A 16008-nucleotide genomic window follows, 5' to 3' on the forward strand; every position below is an offset into this window, starting at 1 on the left:
CCGTCTCGGCCTCCCAAAGTGCTGGGATTACAGGCTTGAGCCACCGCGCCCGGCCTCTTTTTTTTTTATTTTGAGATAGAGTCTTACTCTGTCATCCAGTCTGGAGTGCAGTGGCCCAATCTTGGCTCACTGCAACCTCCGCCTCCCAGGTTCAGGTGATTCTCCTGCCTCAGCTTCCTGAGTAGCTAGGTTTACAGGTGCCCACCTCCACGCCTGGCTAATATTTGTATTTTTTAGTAGAGACAGGGTTTCACCATGTTGGCCAGGATGGTCTCGAACTCCTGACCTCAAGCGATCCACCCGCCATGGCCTCCTAAAGTGCTAGGATTATAGGCGTGAGCCACTGCGCCCGGCCACAAATACGAAACTCCTGTCTTGGCACCCAAGTCCCCCAGTAACACACTTACAGAAAATACTTTTAAAATTATCTGATTTTACTTATTAAGCTAATTACCACAGCTCTCTAAATCAAGCATGGAATTGATTTGTAACAGTTAAAGGTAAAAAACAAACAAGATGATTTAATTTTACGACTACAAAACCACTGCCAAAAATCAAAGCCCAATCCTTTACCAGTTCCGGTGAGGTCTAGTACATTCTGCAGCCTTGCAATCTCTATCCTTTGTCGTTCCATTGTCTCTTTCAGTTTCTCAATTTCTAGGACCTGTGAGTTTGATCCAGTACCTACACCTGTTTTCTCCATCTCAAGTCGAAACTATTTTAAAAAAATCACACAAAGTTGCCAATGAATTCATTCTTTCCCAAACACATTTATCCTTTCAACTTGATTATGATTCTATATTTATTTACACTTTCCCAGTGAGGAAACTGCATTACTTGGAAACTGCACCAAGCCTGGCACACAGTAGAGGATAAAGTACTGATTAACTATTGACTGCACTTCAGAATTCTTTGAGACATCACCTACAGTAATTTTGTCTTTTAGGAACTGATAAGAATCTGATAAAGGGGAGGTCTCTGGGTACCAACACTGACCTGCTCCTCCTTCTGCCTGAGGAGATTCTGCAGGAGTTCGATCTCAGCTTCTGCTCGGGTCAGATCCCTGGCTGCTTGTGCTGCCTTTCTGCTGAACCTCTCTGCTTCCTGCAACTCCTACTGGGACAGAGATATGAGAAAGGCACCACTGCTATCACAGGTTGTTTTCTTCATTTCTTCCTCTTGGATTGATTCCTCTGCTTTCATCACACTGCCTACCAGGCTGTTCATAAAAATGGACACCCAAGCCCCACCTTCTCCTGTGTTGTTCCCATTGTTGGGCAGCCTGCCCAGCCCCCAACCCCAAGGTGCGACATCAGAAAGAACAAAGGCTAACTTTTTTACTTTTGTACTTTTACTACAGTCTTCCATGATTATGTCTCTCTGGGCTCTCATCATTAGATATTTTTGTCTCCTATGATCTGCTATCTTAATCTTATTAGCATTTGCATCCTATAAAGCATGGTAACAGCCATTAGCTCAGTAAGGAGTCATACTATGAAGTAACATTTTCACATAACTGCACAAGATGAAAAATTTGAGATTCAGAGGGATTATATGACAATCCTTCAAGAACCCTTGTCCAGGTAGATATTGACAGCTACCTCCCTAAGCAGATCCTTACACGTAAAGGTAGGGATAGTATGTTTATTTGATGATTCCTTTCAGGGCTCAGTAGAATGCAGGATCCATGGCAGCACAAAATAAATTATTGGGGGTTGTTATGGGGGGAATATAATCTGTAGGTCTTAAGAAAAACAGACAACTTTACAGTGGTTTGTAAAATAACCAATGTTTATAACAAGATCAATAATACAAGTTGCCATGTTTTTTGACAGCAGCATCATTGATGGAAACCTGTTCTGTACATGTGAACTCACCTCTGCTCGCTCCTGGTTAATTTTCATAACAGTTCCATGAAGGGATTTTAGCTGGTCTTTGGCAATGGTGAGTTCAGCTGTGGCTAGCTTATCAGAGGTGGCCACAGCTTTCTTCAGTTTTTTCAGTTCTTTATCTAAACCAAAAAATTGCTCCTGAGATTTGGCATCTTCAAGTTTCTTCTAAAATAAAAGAAACATTAATTAAACAGACAAATTATTTGGCAGGAATGAATTCAGATGTAAGCTCCAGGAGGGTAGGGACTCTGTTCACTGCTGCCTAGAACAATACTTGATACACAGGAGGTACTCCACATATATCCACTGAATAAATAATAGATCTTAAAACTGTGAGAAACTTGAACTAGGTCTTCTTGGTCAAGAATCTTAGTGGTCATAACTTCTTCCATTTACTGGAAAAACATTTCCTGGCACTACCACCAAGGCATGGATGAACCTGCCTTTGAAATCAGGCCCTGGGCATAGGGTGTTAGTAAAGGAATTTGGCATTTTTGAGCAACTGAAAGGAGAAGCACAGTGAGAAAAGGAGAGATCTAAATAGAGGCAAATCACATAGGCCTCGTAGGCTTAAGAATTTTGGCCTTAATCCTAAGAACAAAGGAAGCTACTGGAGGGGAGACTGATTATAGCCACTTGACATTTTAGAAAGAGCATCTTGGCAGCTCTGGAGATCAGGGTCATGATTAGAAGTGACAGATCGATCAGACAGCCACAGCAGTCATCCAGAAGAGATGGTGACAGCACAAGTGTCTAGCATCAGAGAAGGAAAAAGGTCATATATTCCAGATATATTTTAGAGATGGATTCAACAGGACTTGGAAACTGATGGCTTCTCAGTGAAGGATAAAGCAAGTCATTCACTGAGGCTGGGAGAAAGCAGACGGCAGGTGAGAGGATGAGAAGGTGTGAAACAGTGAGGCATGGGAGAGGAAGATCACCACAGGAAAGGGTCATATTATCCATTTGAGATTGGTAACTATAAGTTTTTAATGACACCACTATACTGGATGGGTGACTGTTTTCTCCAGGAACACCCAGTGTAAGTGCAGGCCCAAAGAAAGCAGAGAGCTTCAGTTTTGTCAGTGAAATAAAACAGTAGAAAAGGACAAGGGACTTAAGGATATTTGTAGAGAAAAAAAAAAGTTATAGCTGGTAGACCACAAAATTTAAGTTGGACAAGTAAGAAAGTAAAGACAAGGGCTTAACAGATAGCAAAGGTCGGGGTGAGGCTATTGAACTGGAAGCTCAATAAGGTTGAGAAATTTTTAGTGTGTGGATGCCAGCAAGATAAGTGGTTATGATCAGAGCAAGACACTTCAGTTTGTGATTTCAGAGGTGGGTGCAATTTTTAAACTTGACAAAGTCCAGAATGTGACAATGGGAGTAGATGGTTGAGGTGGAATGGAGAAAAGCCATCAAAGAGAGGCAGGGGTATTAGAAAGGATGATGAGGAGTTTAAAAGTAACTTTCCATGGATGTGTCCAATTGGACAAGAGGCTTCAAAGGAGTCAAACTCCTCCCAATATCATTTGTTAAGTACCACCTAATTAACTCGAAAGTCACTCCTTACATTCTCAATTCTCTTGTTTCCATCTACCATGACACCTGGTCTTAGGCTCTTGATTCAATGACATGCATCCAGGTCCCACCCAGGTCAGGTTCAGCACTGTGCCAGCAATGTAGCCAGAGGTGACTACAGATCGCACCCGTCTCAGCTGACCTAGCTGCCAGTGGGCAGAACACTGCCAGTGGGCAGAGCACTGCCGGCAGGCACTTACGTGTCTCATTTTCCAAGCTTTCCCTACCTTTTTCTCTAACTCTCGGAGTTGGGCCAGAATTCTCTCCTTCTCTTCATCAGCTTCCTGAAGTTGGAGATCTGTAAGGCCTTGGATTTCCTCCATACTTTTTAGATTTTCTTGCAAATAGTGAATTTCATTCTCCAGTTGCTGGATTCTCGCTTCATGTTGTCTCTTATCAAAATTAATCTGTGAAGAAATAAGATTTCAAGAATGATTTTTAGGCAAAATACATTTTAAGAAAAATTAAAACTTTTTATGAATTATCACCCATTTTACTATAGGCTGTAACTTAATTATTTACTAACGAGTTGTCAGGAATGGTTTTATCTTGAACGATCTCTAGGAGTCATTTGAATGTTTGCCTCTTCATTAAAATCATCACATCAAAAAATACCAGATTCTGGCAACACACCATACTCTAGGAATGTGGCATTATTTACCTGCCTATTATAAAATAACTTGCCTTTGCTTCCAAATCAAGGAAAACACAATGTCACAAACAAGCCTGACTTTGACATAATAACCACATTCAGGGTTGAGTTTTAGTCACACCCAGCTTGACTTGTTATAAGTGAAAATAACAACAATTCTGTTGTATTTACATGACAAAGGAAGCATTGTAATTTGCTGGAAAACATTAATATTTGCCAAACACTTCCCTCCAGGTGCCTCTTGTCCTTTTCTTACTCTTGCTTCCAGGGCTCTCTCACAGGCCTGCCTGAACTCTTCTTGTCCAGTTGCCAGTTTCTCTTGCTGCAGAGCCATTTCTTCTTGGAGTTTTCTTTCTCTAACTTGTGCTTCATCTCTTTCCCACTGGGCGTGTGCAAGAATTTCACTGAATTGTTTCTGTAAATCAGCAAGACTTTTCCCTAAGACATCTGAAGGACTATGGATGCTAGCGAGGAGGAAAAATGGTATAAATGTGACATTTAATTTTTGATGCAAACATGCTATTAACATTACCTCGAGTAAAAAGCTGTGTGGAGGGACTGGTGTCAATCTATAGCAATTTACTGACCATCTTCTAAGTGCAAATTATTGTTTTATCAAATGACTGCCGCCACTCTGAAACCATAGGCTCACATGAGGCTAACAATATTTGCTCCAAAAATAAATGTCCATTTCATATATTTGAAATAATTATGTTTTCTTTTGATGTTTCTTCTCTATTTAAAATGTATAATGTGGCTCTACTTCCTGACCATATATAATTAACTTTCAAGAAAAAAAAAACTCTTAAATACCAAAAATTACCCTTAAATACCAAAAAAAAAAAAATCCAAAATGTAAAAACTATCAGTGGCAGACAATTAAAATTAAATAATCTTCTGTCTCAGTCATGAAAACATTATACGGAGAACCTTACAAAAGAAATTTGCCATTAACAGAACTTAGAAAGGTGAGTTTATCATTGAACCTCACACTCACAACTCCCAAGTTGTGAGGCCCACTCTAGTCTTGGAGGTCTTGCTTTTTCCTTACTTCATTTCCCCAGCTCCTAATTTCAGTTTTCTTCTTAGCTCATCCACACGAGCTGCCACCTCTTCTGGACGAACCAAACCATCAACCACGTGGTTAAGGTGATTCTGGAAATCTTTAAGTTGCTGTTTTAACAGATTATTGTCATCCTATGGAGGGGGATGAAATAGGGATTATCTATTACATGACAGCATATTTTCACTACTAACGAACTAACAAACATATCTAGACCACAGAACTAAATTCAGACAATGCCTCTTTCAAGTAAAAAGAAATTCCTAAAATTTCCCTATGAGTAATCTACTTCAAACTCAGTGTAACAATGTTAACTGAAATGAAGAATTTAGAATGCAATTAATATGTTTTCAAGTGCCTGTTCCATCTGGAGTCCTCTTTATCTATAAAATTGCCCCAAGGCAGCCCTTTCTGTAGTACTATCTAATCCTGGCCACAGATCATCTGACTTGAGGCCAGTCAACACATCAACTAGCCAGAAAACAGGTTCTCATTCTCTCCATAATTTGAAACAAGATTCAGTACAGCAAGTCTATATAAATGTTGGACTTGAAAATATGTCAGCTCAGGGCTGGGGTCTATGCTGGGCCACAAACAATGCTCGGAGAGATTGAAAAAGAGAAATGAGAAAGCCCCTATATCAACATCAAAGGTGGAGCAGCTCTAGTTCCTAGCAAGCTATCTCCTTTCTTGAGCCCCTGTGAGTAGGTTTTGGTTCATTGCAACTAAATGATTTCTGACAAAGAACTGTAGAGTGGGTTTAACTTGTACTCAGGAGGTTAGCTGACCAAGTAACCAAAGAATCTAGTTCTAACTTAGTCCCACAACACGTGTAAGCATTCTAGAAAGCTGACTTCACTTTCTACTTTGGAGAAGTCCCCTGAAGAATATATATTAGTCCTTTTCTGTAAGAGATGTACACTTAAGTATTTGCAGGTGAAAGAAAGATGTATAAAATTTTTCTTTAAAATATTCCAGCAACAAAAGAGGTGGACAAAATGAAACAATGAATGTTGACAACTGTTTAGGTTGGGCAATGGGTAAATAAAGGGTCATAAGTATTCTGTTTTTGTGTTATATGAAAATTTCTATACTAAAAATGGAAAATGATAACTCAAGGAAGACCCAACACACACACACCCCTCACATAGTAATGAAAAACATGTGTATCTTTTATATGTGCTTCAGAAGTGGAACTGAGAGCAGTAAAAATTAAATTCTAGGTTATTAGATTTCTTTAAACTTCAAGGAACAAACATTTGAAGTGTTAGAAGAAGAACTTTTGCGTGAGCTTAGTCTTATTTCTCTCAAATTCCCCTACATGGTTTTTTTTGGAACCCTTCCTCCAAGCCACATAAACTCTGCCCTTTTATTTCTGGTGATAACAGCTACCATCTCAGCTAGCCAAGAGGCCCCCAGCCTCACAGATTTGGAGACCTGAGTGATGATTCAGGTACTTGTTTGTTCAGACATCTGTCTTCTTTGAGAGTTTAATTATCAGAAAAATCCTATCCACCTGTTTTTCCTGCAGTTTGTTCAGCAGATTACTGTGAGAACAGCTATACATATGTTGACATACATTCCCACAAATAAAAAATGATTACATTTTTAATAGCATCCTTTCTGAGAAGAGGATTGTGAAAACTGTTTACACATAAGAAATCCCACTGCAACCCACTCTAGTTAAATTCCTGGATAATTACAAAGATATTTCAGCGGAAGAGGAATGCACCAATCTGATCATTTTAGTTCGGTCTGGTGACAAATCTACTTTTAGAAGAAATGCAAGATACTGCTTTTGCCCATGAGTTTACACAGTATATTGTTTACTACTGACACTGCCTCTATCTCTTTGCACCATCATAAAAACAAAAGGAGATTCACAAATAACAATTTTAAAACAATGGTCACAAGAGAATAGGGGCTATGGTGCTGCTCCACCCAGAATTCCCTTTTGTCTAGTAATTCAAGTTGCTTACTACATGTTAGAGCAGGTTGCTAAGTGCCTGACTAAAGATATCGTCATCTTTGGGTGTTCTGTGTAAGAATGTATTCTAAAACAACAAATCTCTACCTGCAGGTGTTTAAGTTTTGCATGGAGCTCACTGTTCTCTTGCTCCTTTTCTTCTGAGAACTGGGCTTTTCCAAGGGCATTCTTGAGGGCTTGCCTTTCCTTCTCAAGTTCTGCTTGAAGGGCTGATTGTTCTAACTGTCACCATACGAAGCAATGACATGAAAGTATAAAACAGCAATAATTTATTATTTTAAAAGGCACAAATAAATTTACATATACACACAATCCCTGGCTAGCTATAGTTTTACAACTCAATTTTATGTTTGTACTCCCAAATTTAAAAACCAAAGATAATTTTTTCACACAATCCTTAAACTATCATTAACACTTAAGAAGGAGTAAGCATCGGAATCAGGTCAGCCCAAATACAACAAATCAGAATCTTCAGGTGTGGGCCGAAGCACCTACCTTTAAAAGTTGTGCAAGTGATCCAACAATTATTGCTCTTCTTTCCCTTAGACTAGTATTTCTCAAACTGTGGTCCTCAAAAAACCTGTATCAACACTAGGTATGCCTGTTAAAAATGCAGACACCTAACCTCTATCTCAGAAAAGAGATTCTGGATCAGAATCTCTAGGGTGGGTGGGGCCAAGGAATCTGTACTTATCGAGCATCACAAGGGAGTTCATGTAACTAAAGTTTACCAATCAGAGACCTGCAGATCTTCAGATCAGAGACAGAAGACCTGTTATGCTTCATATTCTCAGTGTGGTTTGAAGACCAATCCTGGCAGTCTTGGTGCTGAGGAAGGGGGTATGTCCCTTTCAATACCAAGTGAATCAGTGAAAAGGCCAGGCTCTTAAAATAATTTTGTCAAGACTTCTGAGAAGAAAATAAAAGACAATCAAAGTACAAAGGACAATGTATTTCAAGCTAGTACAGTCTGGCTTGAAGAGGAGAATTTATTAAGGAAAATGCCACCTAGAAATTTTATTTTATTTATTATTATTTTAAAATATTTACTGTTATTTTAATTGTTTTCCTAAAACCTCCTAATTTCTGAGACTCTAATCTTGTCAATTATACTTCTACAAAACTCAGCACTCTTGAGAAATACAATCCTGACAACTGTCTAGTGATGATCTGATATCTCATAAGTAAAGGAATATACATAATTACTATAATAAACCAGATATATTTCTAGTTCATTTTCTAATTATATGAATTATTTTTTACATGCATTCCTGAGATTCAAAATATCTTATTTATTTCATTTTTATCAAATAAGCACGTATTGACACTTCTCATATGCCAGGCACTAAAAAAACAGAAACAAACAGATACAATCTGGGCATTCACTGAGCTCTGAGTCTAGCTGGGGTAAAACAAATAGATCATCTAGGAGCATCTAAACAGATGATCATCATATGCATGATAAATACCTTTACTGTGCACAGGTTATAGGAAAACCAAACTGGAGTCCTGAACCCAGATTTTCAGCAGGCAGAAAGGAAAGGTTGAAGTGGCTTCCTGAAAGAAGATGCAGCTCATCTGGCTAATAAATTGTATTTTTAATCTGATAAAGAATATATTACAACTGGCCTCTGCCTGCCCCTCTGCCTTTACCTCTCGTTCTCTTTCCTCACTCCTCTCCCTGCTCCTGGCATCCTGGAGGCATACTTTCAGCACTTTAAATGTACTTACTATATGCTCTCTCTCCTCACCTCTCTGCCTAGAATACACATACCTTACCTTTACCCCTTTCACCCTGTCCCCTCTGCATGGCCAAATCCTACTCATCCATCAGTCATCAGCTGAAACATCATTTCTGTAGGGTGATCTTCCCTGACTACTTCCTCCTTGGCCAAAGAATCCTGTCTTTTTCTTTCTTCCACACCTGTTTCACCTGCTGGACTAAAGTTTACCAATCAGAGATCTGTCAGCTCCACAGAATGGTGACCATGTCTGTGCTTTCCCTAGAGAATCCACAGCACCTGGCCCTCAATGGCCAATCAATAAATATTTATTGGATATGTTTTCTGTAACTTGCAAGTACAATTTAAACTAGTGGATCTTTCAGCCAACCCTGAAAGGAGACAGCAAACTACAACTTACCATCAACCTAAAAGAGGTCTCGGCCGAGCGCGGTGGCCCATGCCTGTAATCCCAGCACTTTGGGAGGCTGAGGTGGGCGGATCACCTGAGGTGGGGAGTTTGTAGACCAGCCTGACCAACATGGTGAAACCCCATCTCTACTAACACACAAAAAATTAGCCAGGCATGGTGGCACACACCTGTAGTCCCAGCTACGCAGGAGGCTGAGGCAGGAGAATCGCTTGAACCCAGGAGGCGGAGGTTGCAGAGAGTTGACATCACATCACTGCACTCCAGCCTAGCAACAGAGCAAGATTCCGTCTCAAAAAAAAAAAAAAAAAAAAAAAAAAGGGCCAGGCGTGGTGGCTCAAGCCTGTAATCCCAGCACTTTGGGAGGCCGAGGCGGGTGGATCACGAGGTCAGGAGATCGAGACCATCCTGGCTAACATGGTGAAACCCCGTCTCTACTAAAAATACAAAAAACTAGCTGGGCGTGGTGGCGGGCGCCTGTAGTCCCAGCTACTCGGAGGCTGAGGCGGGAGAATGGCGTGAACCCAGGAGGTGGAGCTTGCAGTGAGCCGAGATCGTGCCACTGCATTCCAGCCTGGGCGACAGAGCGAGACTCCGTCTCAAAAAAAAAAAAAAAAAAAAGTCTCTTAAACCTGTTCTAAGAAGGAAAAACAAACTAGCATTTATTGAGTATCGATGTCAGGTGCTTTCATGTCATTTCTCTCATTTATCTTCCCCATAAGCCATTTTACAGAGGAGGAAAAGGCTGGGAGGCTCAGAGCTATGAACTGATTTGCCCATGTTCACACAGGGGTAGTTATTAGCACTTGGAATGTCTGACTCCAAAATTCTGCCTTTCTCATCACTCCATATACATGGTATGAAAAAACGCTTAACTTTAAATTAAGACATAAATAAAAGAAGGATGATATCTTAAGGCACAGGGTACTTAGTTTCTAGTTGGCTTTATGCTCCTACTTACCTGGGTTAGTCTTGTTACTTTTTCCAACTCTTCCTTGAGCTGGCTGGCTTCAGTATCTCTTAGGTTTAGCCGAGCCTCTAGCTCAGCTTCATAGGCACTGAGATCTCCCTGGGTCTGCTGCAAAGATGCATTCACCTCATGCTGCTCCTGGAGGGCACTTTCTAGCTCTGCAAGCTCCTAGAAAGATACAGTGGGTTTAACTATGGAACCCTCACTATGCTGCTTAAGCATCTGCAAGGCATTATAAGTAACTTGAGCACTGTAAACCAAACGCTGGCCAGCAACTGCTGCCTGCCACAAAGTTTTCAGTAGCAATATCATGAAGCCTCAGACTGTGCATATCCTGGTTGGAAAACAAAACCCTGGCTAAATGTAATCAGGAAAGTCAGTAAGCTACCAACATACTGTTTTTCAAAGGGACCAGTTCTGTGATACTTACGAGTCTAAAAACAAAAGGAGGGAGAAAGGAAGGGAAAAAAAGAGTAGGATAAGATTTAATGCCTATTTTTCATCTGATGTTGGACAAAATGTTTTCATATTCATTATTCATTGTATCTTCACAATCACTGTATAAGGCAACTTGCAGTTTTACAGATGAGGAACTGTAGAATGAATATCTAAGTAAATTGCATAGGGCTATGTAGCTAGAAAAAGGATAGTCAGGATATAAATGTAGATCTCTGACTCCAAAGCCCATACTCTTTCTATTAAACCATAGCATGTTCATTTATCAGAAGAACAAAATGGGACTGGCACTCTCTAATATTAAGGACGATAAGAGTACCTTAAATGAGTGATAACAAGAATATAAGTACATATTTATTAGCATACCATGGTTCTGATTCATTTTAGTCCATTTGTATTTTGTGATTAAACATTACCTCTTTCATCTATTTACTTGGGATCAAACTATTATAGTTTAAAGAGGAGGATAGTATGATGAGAACTATCCAAAAACCACTTGGCAACTCAATTATTTGGGCTGCTTGTTTGAAATGTAGATACTACATATAACCAACCAAAGATTATTATCCAGAATATGTAAAGAATTCCTACAAATCTTTAAGAAAAGGCAAAGACAATTCAACAAAAAACAGGTAAAGAATATGAATAGGGAATTCACTGAAGAGGAAACCTGAACAGCAAATGAAAGGTTATCAGCCTCTCCAAATGAAAGGTGACCAGCCTCTCCAGTAATCAGAGGAAAACGCAGTTAACTTAAGATACTATTTTACATAGAACATAGAGATACAAGTTAAACAAACCATGAGGAAACAATAAGTCAAACCCAGAATGTGGTTCAATCTAGGGAATACCAGCTTGGATTTTACACACGCACCTGCACACACACACACACACACACACACATATATATTCTTGGGACAACAAAGAAAATCTGAATACGGTTCAGATATTAGAGGACATTAGGGCCAGGCACGGTGGCTCATGCCTGTAATCCCAGCACTTTGGGAGGCCAAAGCAGGTGGAGCTCGAAGTCAGGAGATTGAGACCATACTGGCCAACATGGTGAAACCCATCTCTACTAAAATACAAAAAAAAAAAAAATTAGCCAGGCTAATTTGGTGGCACGCACCTGTAGTCCCAGCTACTTAGGAGGCTGAGGCAGGGGAATCGCTTGAACCCAGGAGGTGAAGGTTGCAGTGAGCCAAGATCGCACCACTGCACTCCAGCCTGGTGACAGAGCAGAAAAAAAAAAAAAAAAAAAAAAAAAAAAAAAAGACATTAGAGGACATTAGGGAATTACCGTCAATTTCCTTAGGTGTAATAATGATATTGTAGTGATGAGGGAAAATGCTCTTAAAAAGATGTGTGTTGAAGGGATGATGATATGATATCTGCAACTTTCTAATGAGCAAAGGAAAAAAGTATGTGTCTGTGAGAAAGAGAAAATACATCAAAATATTTATTGAATCCAAGAGGGTTCACAGATGTTCACCAAACTATTCTTTCAACTACCTTATAACTGTAAACATCTTCACAATAGAAAAATGGAAAGAAGGCCTTTAAGGCTCAGCAGACTGGCAAACATGAAGTCTGATAAAATACTGAATTTCCTAAATTTGATAATTATTCTGTGTTAATGTTAGAAAATGTCCTTGTTCTTAGGAAATATAAACTGAAATATTTAGGAGCAAAGGAGCATGATGTCTACAACTGATTTTCAAATGGTTCAGGAAAAAAAATCTGTATAAAAATCTGTATAAAATTGAATCCCGTTCCAAGATGGCCAAAAAGGAACAGCTTGGTCTGCAGATCCCAGCATGAACAACGCAGACAACAGGTGATTTCTGCATTTCCAAGTGAAGTAACTGGTTCATCTCACTGGGACTAGTTGGGCAGTGGGTGCAGCCCACGGAGGGCAACCCGAAGCAGGGCGGGGCATCACCTCTCCCAGGAAGTGCAAGGGGTCGGGGGATTTCCCTTTCCTAGCCAAGGGAAGCTGTACCTTCACAGAAGATGGTACCTGGAAAAACAGGACACTCCCACCCAAATACTGTGCTTTTCTAATGGTCTTAGCAAATAAAACACCAGGAGATCATATCCTACACCTGGCTTGGCGGGTCCCACGCCCACAGAGCCTTGCTCACTGCTAGTGCAGCACTCTGAGATCCACTGCAAGGCAGCAGCCTGGCAGGGAGAGGGGCGTCCACCATTGCTGAGGCTTGAGTAGGTAAACAAAGCAGCCAGGAAGCTCGAACTGGGTGGAATCCACCACAGCTCAGCAAGGCCTCTGCCTCCACATGTAGACTCCACTCCTGGGGGCAGGGCATAGCTGAACAAAAGGCAGCAGAAACTTCTGCAGACTCAAACGTCCCTGTTGGACAGCTCTGAAGAGAGGAGTGGTTCTCCCAGCACAGTGTTTGAGCTCAGAGAACGGACAGACTGCCTCAAGTGGGTCCCTGACCCCCATGTAGCCTAACTGGGAGATACCTCCCAGTAGGGGCCAACTGACACCTCATACAGGTGGGTGCCCCTCTGGGAAGAAGCTTTCAGAGGAATGATCAGGCAGCAATATTTGCTCTTCTGCAGCCTCTGCTGGTGATACCCAGGCAAACAGGGTCTGGAGTGGACCTCCAGCAAACTCCAACAGACCTGCAGCTGAGGGACCTGACTGTTAGAAGGAAAATTAACAAACAGAAAGGAACAGCATCAACATTAACAAAAAGGACATCCACACGAAAACCCCATCTGGAGGTCACCAACATCAAAGACGAAAGGTAGATAAAACCACAAAGATGGGGAGAAACCAGAGCAGAAAAGCTGAAAATTCTAAAAACCAGAGCACCTCTTCTCCTCCAAAAGATCGCAGCTCTTCACCAGCAACAGAACAAAGCCGGATGGAGAATGACTTTGATGAGCTGACAGAAATAGGCTTTAGAAGGTCGATAATAACAAACTTCTCCAAGCTAAAGGAGGATGTTTGAACCCATTGCAAGGAAGCTAAAAACCTTGAAAAAAGATCACATGAATAGCTAACTAGAATAAACCGTGTAGAGAAGACCTTAAATGATCTGATGGAGCTGAAAAACCATGGCATGAGAACTATGTGATGCATGCACAAGCTTCAATAGCCAATTTGATCAAGTGGAAGAAAGGGTATCAGTGATTAAAGATCGAATTAATGAAATAAAGCAAGAAGAGAAGTTTAGAGAAGAAAGAGTAAAAAGAAATGAACAAAGCCTCCAAGAAACATGGGACTATGTGAAAAGACCAAATCTACGTTTGAATGGTGTACCTGAAAGTGATGGGGAGAATGGAACCAAGTTGGAAAACACTTTGCAGGATATTATCCAGGAGAACTTCCCCAACCTAGCAAGGCAGGCCAACATTCAAATTCAGGAAATACAGAGAACACTACAAAGCTACTCCTCGAGAAGAGCAACCCCAAGACATATAATTGTCAGATTCTCCAAGGCTGAAATGAAGGAAAAAATGTTAAGGGCAGTCAGAGAGAAAGGTTGGGTTACCCACAAAGGGAAGCCCATCAGACTAACAGCAGATCTCTTGGCAGAAACTCTACAAGCCAGAAGAGAGTGGGGGCCAATATTCAACATTCTTAAAAGAAAATAATTTTCAACCCAGAATTTCATATCCAGCCAAACTAAGCTTCATGACTGAAGGAGAAATAAAATCCTTTACAGACAAGCAAATGCTGAGAGATTTTGTCACCATCAGGCCTGCCTTACAAGAGCTCCTGAAGGAAGCACTACACATGGAAAGGAACAACCAGTACCAGCCACTGCAAAAGCATGCCAAACTGTAAAGACCATCGATGCTAGGAAGAAACTGCATCAACCAACAGACAAAATAACCAGCTAGCATCATAACGACAGGATCAAATCCACACATAACAATATTAACCTTAAATGTAAATGGGCTAAATGCTTCCAATTAAAAGACACAGACTGGCAAATTGGATAAAGAGTCAAGACCCATCCGTGTGCTTTATTCAGGAGACCCATCTCACGTGCAGAGACACACACAGGCTCAAAATAAAGGGATAGAGGAAGATCTACCAAGCAAACGGAAGGCAAAAAAAGCAGGGGCTGCAATTCTAGTCTCAGATAAAACAGACTTTAAACCAACAAAGATCAAAAGAGACAAAGAAGGCCACTATATAACGGTAAAGGGATCAATTCAACAAGAAGAGCTAACTATCCTAAATATATATGTACACAATACAGGATAACTCAGATTCATAAAGCAAGTCCCTAGAGACCTACAAAGAGACTTAGACTCCCACACAATAATAATGGGAGATTTGAACACCGCACTGTCAATATTAGATCAACAAGACAGAAAGTTAACAAGGATATCCAGGACTTGAACTCAGCTCTGCATCAAGCGGACCTAACAGACATCTACAGAATTCTCCACCCCAAATTAACAGAATATACATTCTTCTCAGCACCACATCGCACTTATTCCAAAATTGACCACATAGTTGGAAGTAAAGTACTCCTCAGCAAATGGAAAAGAATAGAGATCACAACAAACTGTCTCTCAGACCACAGTGCAATTAAATTATAACTCAGGATTAAGAAACTCACTCAAAACCACACAACTACATGGAAACTGAACAACCTGTTCCTGAATGACTACTGGGTACATAACGAAATGAAGGCAGAAATAAAGATGTTCTTTGAAACCAATGAAAACAGACACAACGTACCGGAATCTCTGGGATACATTTAAAGCAGTGTGTAAAGGGAAATGCATAGCACTAAATGCCCACAAGAGAAAGCAGGAAAGATCTAAAACTGACACTCTAACATCACAATTAAAAGAACTAGAGACGAAAGAGCAAACACATTCAAAAGCTAGCAGAAGGCAAGAAACAACTAAGATCAGAGCTGAACTGAAGGAGATAGAGACACAAAAAACCCTTCAAAAAAAATCAATGAATCCAGGAGCTGGTTTTTTGAAAAGATCAACAAAATAGATAGACTACTAGCAAGACTAATAAAGAAGAAAAGAGGGAAGAATCAAATAGACACAATAAAAAATGATAAAGAGGGTATCACCACCAATCCCACAGAGATACAAACTACCATCAGAGAATACTATAAACACCTCCATGCAAATAAACTAGAAAATCTAGAAGAAATGGATAAATTCCTGGACACATACGCTCTCCCAAGACTAAACCAGGAAGAAGCTGAATCTCTGAATAGACCAATAACAGGCTCTGAAATTGAG

General features: G+C 40.4%; 1 protein-coding gene across 1 annotated transcript in view; it reads right to left on the reverse strand.

Moving 5' to 3' along the window:
- The window catches only part of CNTRL (centriolin), a 103731-nt gene that overhangs the window by 40113 nt on the left and 47610 nt on the right, over positions 1-16008 (reverse strand). Inside the window, exons 15-22 of the mRNA XM_011989522.1 lie at positions 10288-10464; positions 7263-7397; positions 5177-5322; positions 4382-4589; positions 3701-3880; positions 1878-2057; positions 997-1113; positions 532-715 (exon numbers count right to left, since the gene is read on the reverse strand). Coding sequence (XP_011844912.1) covers positions 532-715; positions 997-1113; positions 1878-2057; positions 3701-3880; positions 4382-4589; positions 5177-5322; positions 7263-7397; positions 10288-10464 — 1327 coding nt within the window. The remainder of the gene's footprint in view (positions 1-531; positions 716-996; positions 1114-1877; positions 2058-3700; positions 3881-4381; positions 4590-5176; positions 5323-7262; positions 7398-10287; positions 10465-16008) is intronic.

The sequence above is a fragment of the Mandrillus leucophaeus genome, unplaced genomic scaffold (genome assembly GCF_000951045.1).
Source record: "Mandrillus leucophaeus isolate KB7577 unplaced genomic scaffold, Mleu.le_1.0 Scaffold354, whole genome shotgun sequence".
Lineage (NCBI taxonomy): Eukaryota > Metazoa > Chordata > Mammalia > Primates > Cercopithecidae > Mandrillus > Mandrillus leucophaeus.